At 48.4% G+C, this 7,500-nt stretch overlaps 1 protein-coding gene across 1 annotated transcript in view; it reads right to left on the bottom strand.

The window, feature by feature from the left end:
• The window catches only part of LOC307270508 (AT-rich interactive domain-containing protein 4A-like), an 11,856-nt gene extending 4,378 nt beyond the window's left edge, over positions 1–7,478 (bottom strand). Inside the window, exons 1-6 of the mRNA XM_080054390.1 lie at positions 7,277–7,478; positions 5,949–6,809; positions 3,326–3,535; positions 2,621–2,903; positions 1,837–1,938; positions 665–802 (exon numbers count right to left, since the gene is read on the bottom strand). Of these exons, the coding sequence (XP_079910516.1) occupies positions 665–802; positions 1,837–1,938; positions 2,621–2,903; positions 3,326–3,355 (553 nt within the window). The 5' untranslated portion in view covers positions 3,356–3,535; positions 5,949–6,809; positions 7,277–7,478. The remainder of the gene's footprint in view (positions 1–664; positions 803–1,836; positions 1,939–2,620; positions 2,904–3,325; positions 3,536–5,948; positions 6,810–7,276) is intronic.
• Positions 7,479–7,500: the final 22 nt, after the last annotated feature.

Genomic DNA, 7,500 nt, shown 5'->3' with positions numbered 1-7,500 from the left:
GGGGAGAGAGATAAGATTAGTCTGTGGAGGACATGGAGTCCAGCTCATCTGGAGGGGGGGAGGGGGAGAGAGAGAGAGAGAGAGAGTTAATATAAGATCCTCTCTGTGGAGGACATGGAGTCCAGCTCATCTGGGGGGGGGGGGGAGGGGAAGAGGGGGGAGAGAGAGAGAGTTAATATAAGATCCTCTCTGTGGAGGACATGGAGTCCAGCTCATCTGGAGAGGGGGGGGTGAGGGGGGGGAGGGGAAGAGGGGGGAGAGAGAGAGAGTTAATATAAGATCCTCTCTGTGGAGGACATGGAGTCCAGCTCATCTGGAGAGGGGGGGGAGGGGGAGAGGGGGGAGAGAGAGAGAGAGAGATAAGATTAGTCTGTGGAGGACATGGAGTCCAGCTCATCTGGAGGGGGGGGGAGAATATATACGATTAGATAGATAGATAGATAGACAGACAGACATGGAGTCCAGCTCATCTGGGGGGGGGGGGGGGAGAGAGAATATAAGATTAGATAGATAGATAGATAGATAGATAGATAGATAGATAGATAGATAGATAGATAGACAGACATACAGAGAGACAGACACAGAGAGAGAGAGAGATACAGACAGACAGACAGACAGACAGACAGACAGACAGACAGACAGACAGACAGACAGACAGACAGACCTAGCTGGATGTTCCACTTGTAGGCTCTCTGAGGAGAGTAGTTGTGTTTGTCTTTGTGAGAGGGAGAGGACAGACTTCTCTTCTGCTTCTGGGTCAGAGAGGAGGCTGCTGATTGGTCCTCGCTGTCACTGCTGTGACCTATGGGAGGAAAGGGGAGGAGTCAGTGTATTAATACCATAGCCTTTAAGCCCCGATCTCACTGGGCTGCGACAGTGTGCGACAAGTTGGACACAAAATTGCGAGAAAATATGCGAATTAGCGACAATTTTCACTTGCAGTCTCACTGAGTTGGTTCCTCACGACACGTTTGCGAATGTCCTGGCCAACACTTGCCGGGAGGTCGCATTTATGTCTCGAGAACGTCTGGCGAGCGTCGCACGAACGGAATGTCAAGTCTCAATTTTGTCTCAAATCAGTCGCAATTTAGTTTCATATGTCGCTGAACCCTCGCAAAGTTTTCTGACATTCCTCGCATTTTGTGACTCGCGGAAACTAAATTGAGAAGGGTTTGCAACACGTTTGAGACACATGCGACCACTCTGAGACTATTTTGAGACTAGATTTGTTGCACACTTTTTTTGAACATGTTAAAAATTCAAGCGACAGGACTGCGCGGCTCTGCGACTCATGAGAGGAAATTGAGACCTCCGCGAACGTTTGGAGACAGTTTAGAGACTCCCTCTGAATGCAGTCTCCAACTTGTCGCAAACACAGGTCTGAAGCAGATGAACATAAAGGTCATCATGTTGGAACCCAGGATGTTTGTGTTGTGACATCTCTCTTACCTGCAGTTTTAGTATGTAGTATAGTAAACAGTTTTAGTATGTAGTATAGTAAACAGTGAAAGCTTTGGAACCCAGGATGTATGTGATGTGACATCTCTCTTACCTGCAGTTTTAGTATGTAGTATAGTAAACAGTGAAAGCTTTGGAACCCAGGATGTATGTGATGTGACATCTCTCTTACCTGCAGTTTTAGTATGTAGTATAGTAAACAGTTTTAGTATGTAGTATAGTAAACAGTGAAAGCTTTGTAACCCAGGATGTATGTGATGTGACATCTCTCTTACCTGCAGTTTTAGTATGTAGTATAGTAAACAGTTTTAGTATGTAGTATAGTAAACAGTGAAAGCTTTGTAACCCAGGATGTATGTAGTGTGACATCGCTCTTACCTGCTCCGTTCTTGTCCATCTTGCCCGCTGTGCTCGGCCGTTTGTTGTGTTTCTGTTTCTTTGCTGTTGGACTGGAGTTACATCCCAGCAGCCTCTTCTGACCTGAGGGGGGAAGAAAGACGGGTTACTATCTGTACTATCTATTAAAACATGTTAACACACAGCCTAGGCTCTGTAAACTAGTATGGAAACAAAAGGCTCAATGGTTACTATCTATTACATGTACGGGTGTATAAACAAAAGGACCACCGTAGGGGGCAATATGGCTGTGTGTATGAGGGGTGCAGTCAGTGATTCTGGAGAACGCTTGTTGTCTAAGTCAGTGAATATCTCCTCATGATCTGCTACCTGTCTGTACTGTGTGAATATCTCCTCATGATCCACTACCTGTCTGTACTGTGTGAATATCTCCTCATGATCCACTACCTGTCTGTACTGTGTGAATATCTCCTCATGATCCACTACCTGTCTGTACTGAGTGAATGTCTCCTCATGATCCACTACCTGTCTGTACTGTGTGAATATCTCCTCATGATCCACTACCTGTCTGTACTGTGTGAATATCTCCTCATGATCCACTACCTGTCTGTACTGTGTGAATATCTCCTCATGATCCACTACCTGTCTGTACTGTGTGAATATCTCCTCATGATCCACTACCTGCCTGTACTGTGTGAGCTCAAACTGGTATGTAAACTAAGAGTATGTGAACGAACAGGGCCCACAAAACTAGACATGAAGTCAAAGCTTTTTATTGTCTCTTCTGATATATGCTTGGTCTTACCTCTGTCTTTGGGTTCTTGTAGTGACAGCAGTGATGACACAGCAGAAGAGGCGGGACTAACGTCTCCCTGCTCCTCATTGGCTGAGCCTCTAGAGGGGCGTGTCTCTGTCTCAGGGCTGGTGAGGAAAGGCCTGTGCTGATTGGCCGGGAGAAGCATCGCAGGCTGTGATTGGAGCTTAGGCGTGTGTGGGCGGGGCTTAGGGGGACCGTCTCTCATCATCATCAGCAGCTGCTCTGGTGAGGTGTGCGAGGAGGGTTTGTCTTCTGGCTCATCCAGGTCAACCTGGAGGGAGGGAGGGAGAGAGGGAGGGAGGGAGAGAGGGAGGGAGAGAGAGAGGGATGGAGGGAGGGAGAGATAGATAGATAGATAGATAGATGGAGGGAGGGAGAGAGAGAGGGAGGGAGGGAGGGAGGGAGAGAGGGAGGGAGGGAGGGAGGGAGGGAGGGGAGGGAGAGAGGGAGGAAGGGAGGAAGGGAGGGAGGGATGGAGAGATGGATTGATTTTTTTATATTTTTGTAACTTGATTTTTCCAATTTTTGTGCACACAGAATACAGAAGTCAGTACATTAACGGACTGAAATAAACGTAACAAAATAGATAGACAGATAGATAAACAGACAGACAGACAGACAGACAGACAGACAGACAGACAGACAAGACAGACAGACAGACAGACAGACAGACAGACAGAAAACCAGTCTGACCTCATGGCAGACGAGCGCCTCCGGACCCATCTGAGAGAGCAGCGCCTCACAGGGGGCGGGGCCTAAAGCCTCTGGCCAATCAGAGGCTCAGGATCCACAGCAGCTTCCTCCTCTGCAGGGATTGGCTGAGCGGCTCACTGGGGGCGTGGCCAACAGGCTGAGGGGAGGGGCTTACTGCTTCCAGGGCAGGGGGAGGGACGCAGCATTCACCTGTTGGTTTGAAACATAAACAGACAGGTAAAGCCATGGAGCAGCGTTCACCTGTGGGTTTGTTACACAGGTGATACTCATATTATTATAATATCATGGAAAATGAATTGGAATTGAGTCAAGAATTCATGCAAAAGGAAAGGGGCCCAAACCAAGTACTGAGTACATATGGATGATTATACTTTATATAGGGCTGATATTTCTGTATTTAAAATCCCTTTTTTATTGATTTTTTATGTAATATTAAAATGTTCAGCGATTGTGAATGTGGGGTTTTCATAAGCTGTAAGCCATAATAGATACAATTATTACAAATAAAGGCTTGAAATATCTCACTTTGCATGTAATGAGTCTATATAATATTTTAGTTTCACCTTTTAAGTTGAATTACTGAAATAAATGAACTTTTGCACGATATTCTAATTTTTCGAGTTTCACCTGTACAAACAGACAGGTAAAGACATGGAGCACTAACAGATGGCACTTTATAAAACACTATGTTTAAGTTGATTTATTCATTTCCTAGTAATAATGGATTGGATTTATCTAGCTCTTTTCAAGGCACTCAAAGCTCTTTACAGGGTTCCAGGTTCCATTCATTCACACACAAGCCCCTTTTACACAGCCAGTGAAAGCCGGGAATATGCCGGCCTTTCGGCCCTCCCCCCAGCTGTGTAAATGCGACAGTTGCGGAACGAGGGAAGAAAGGTGCGAGTGATCGTTCCGGAATTTTACTACCTCGGGGGGTAGTAAGATTCCCGACACGATCAGTTCCGCCTCTCTGTTTAAATGCTCCAGTTTGTTGTTGCGGAACAGGGGGGCGTTTGACGTTCCATAGTCTACGTTCTAAACATGCGACCATGTTAGCAGTTGAAGGACGTGTGTTTAACATTAACCACGGCGGCCTGATGTCCCGTAAAAATCACAAAATAAAAGAACGGTGTATAATCTAGCTGATCATAAGGTCCGTTGCTCAATCCAAACCCCCGCGCTTCATTTTGCAGAGTGTATGAGTCTATTTCTGCCAGGAGAAGTTGTACAATGGAAAGCTAGGCTAGGCTAAGTAAGGATAAAGTATAGCGAACGGGTCACTTGCTAGAAATAAAGACCGACAAGCTGAAGCAGGAGCCCGACGCGCAGCGGAGGGCTCTTGTTCAGCTTGAAGGTCGACCTAGTAATGGGGGAATAGTCTGCTCGCCCCGCTAGACTGTCTGCTTCAGCTGACTGAAGGCTCCGGCTCAGCTGTTAGCCACAGAGCTACTGTTTTGCTAACACATTCCGCCGCCGCTATTATTATCCTAAGTCTGAGCGTATATCCACACTTTATTTCTGTCCTACAGTAACGTGACTTCACACACTGTGTGTATGTGTAGTATGTCTGATTGGCAGATCGCTGCCCTCACAAAGAGACTCGCTCACAACCAACCTGTCACACACACACACACACACACACACAGAGGTGAAGCGGTCGGATTGATTTAGTCAGTTTGGTTAACTGTCCCAGTGATGTTGGACTCAGCGCGTAGCGAGATCAACTGGCACATCGTGGGGACAGTAAAATACGGCCCTCTTACTGCAAGCTCCAGCACTTCTGCTCTCAATTCACCGGCCATTGTTGTTGTTGTAAAACAGCTGACCGGCGCAGCGCTAAATGTTTACGTCACACCTGACGCTGTTTACAAGCACCTCTTTCATTCCGGAGCGCTGTGTAAAAGGGACTACTGATGCGCCAGCAGGGCCGGCGTTGCTTGGTTCTGTGTAAATAACACAGAAGCAAGCAAAGCCGGCATATTGGAGTGATGTTGTTCCGTCAATATGCCGCAATCTCTGTGTAAAAGGGGCTAGTGTCATACCGGTGGTGGTAAACTACCATAGTAGCCACAGCTGCCCTGGGGCAGACTGACGGAAGCGTGGCTGCCATTCAGCGCCTACGGCCCCTCAGACACCACCTCAAACATACAGCAGTCATACACATTCACACCAGGCAAGGTGGGTGAAGTGTCTTGCCCAAGGACACAAAAACCATGACACAGGTGGCCGGGTGGGGATCGAACCGCCAACCCTTTGATCATTGGCCGACCCGCTCTACCACCTGAGACACAGTCGCCCCGTAATATTATTTGTATTTGTGATACAAGATATAGTTTTAATGTCTAATCATTTTAAAACATTTGGGCGCTCCGGTGGCGTGGTGGATGGAGCGCGTGCCATGTTGGCTCCGGCCTTCGTTGCAGTGGTCGCGAGGACCTTTACTGCAGGTCATCCTCTCTCTCTCTCTCTCTCTGTCTCTCTCTCTTCTCTCTCTCTCTCTCTCTGTCTCCCCATTTCAACTCTGTACTGTCTAATAAAAAAACCTTGAAATGCCCAAAAAGAAATCTTAAAAAAAAAAAAAAAAATCATGTGTTGTATTCACCTGCAGAGCTTCCTTGGGGTCTGTTAACCGTCTCTCTGGCTCCTCCCTCCTGACAGGAGACAGTGGGAGGGGCTTGGGTGACGCTGCGGCGGCCATCTTGGCTGGTGGTGTTTTGGGGGCGGTGGCTGCTACTTCCTGCTTCCTGTCTGGGCGGGGCTTCTTGTCAGCTGTTGGCCGTTGCTCGGCGACGGCTTTGCGTTTCAGGCCCGCTCTTCCTGTTCGTGCTCGGAGGCGGAGTCAGTGTCAGAGGCGGCGCTGATGTCATCGAGAGGGGGGAGGGGCCTAAGGGACGAGTCATCAGAGGGCAGGTGTGGCCCTGTTCAATGAGTCATCACTCCTATTGGATGACTCAATGCTAGGGAGGTGTGGCTTATGGGGAGAGGGGTGTGGCTTATGTGGTGAGGGGTGTGGCTTAGTTGATGACACATCTATAGAGGGGAGGTGTGGCCTATTGGGCGAGTCATCGTTAGGTGGGATGGACATATGTGCCGATTCCTCTGTAGGGAGGTGTGGTCTTTTTGATGAGTCATCAGAGGGGTGTGGCCTATGTGATGAGCTGTCATCATTAGAGGGGTGTGTCTTATTATGCGAGTCATCGGTAGAGGGGAGCGGTCTGTTTGATGAGTCATCGACAGGGAGGTGTGGCCTGTGTGATGAGTCATCGGAGGGGAGGGGCCTATGAGCAGGCAGCAGGTGCAACACGCCATCGGCTCGTCCTGTCGCCTCAACGCGCTGCGGGGGGGCGGCGAGAGGGTTGCCCTGGGAGACGACAGCGCTGCCATGGGGGAGGGGGTTGCCCTCGGCGACGGGCCCAGGGGATTCTGGGAGGAGTCTCAGCTTCTCTCAGGATCGACCTCCGACCTGCAACGAGAAACTTCAGTTATGAAACAAAGTGTTTACGCACATCTGTCTATAAAGCAAGAAACGTCTGTCTATCTATCTATCTATCATCCATCCATCCATCCATCATCCATCCATCTATCCATCCTATCCATCCATCCATCCATCCATCCATCCATCCTATCTATCTATCCATCCATTCTATCTATCTATCTATCCATTTATAAGCAAGAAACGTCTGTCTGTACGTTCGTTTAAAAAGACAACGAGCAAACAGTTAGAGGTGGAGTCTGTGGGACAGTGTACTGTACGCTGAACAAACAATGCAGTGTTAATACACAGCCCAGGCTCTGTAAACTGGTATGTAAACAGTGTTAATACACAGCCTAGGCTCTGTAAACTGGTCTGTAAACAGGGTTAATACACAGCTTAGGCTCTGTAAACTGGCATGTAAACAAAGGTCACTAAAGAGGACTGAGATGTTTGACCTTTGACCCTCGGGGACGACCTGGTGCCCTCTTCTTCTTCTGTGGTGTGTTGCTGCGGTGACGTGATGACCACTTCCTGCTCAGACTGTGTGTTGGTGACAGCTTCCTGTGCAGACGGCGTGGTGGGCGGAGTCTTCTCTTTCACTTCCTGCTTCTCCTCTGGTTGAACGGGCAAGATGGCCGCTTCCACAACATGCTCCTCCCCTTTAATTAGGTCAAGGTCA

This window comes from Ammodytes marinus (genome assembly GCF_949987685.1).
Source record: "Ammodytes marinus genome assembly, contig: scaffold_488, whole genome shotgun sequence".
Classification (NCBI taxonomy): domain Eukaryota; kingdom Metazoa; phylum Chordata; class Actinopteri; order Uranoscopiformes; family Ammodytidae; genus Ammodytes; species Ammodytes marinus.
Note: the sequence above shows the minus strand (reverse complement) of the source record. Positions and strands in the feature narration are given on the sequence as shown.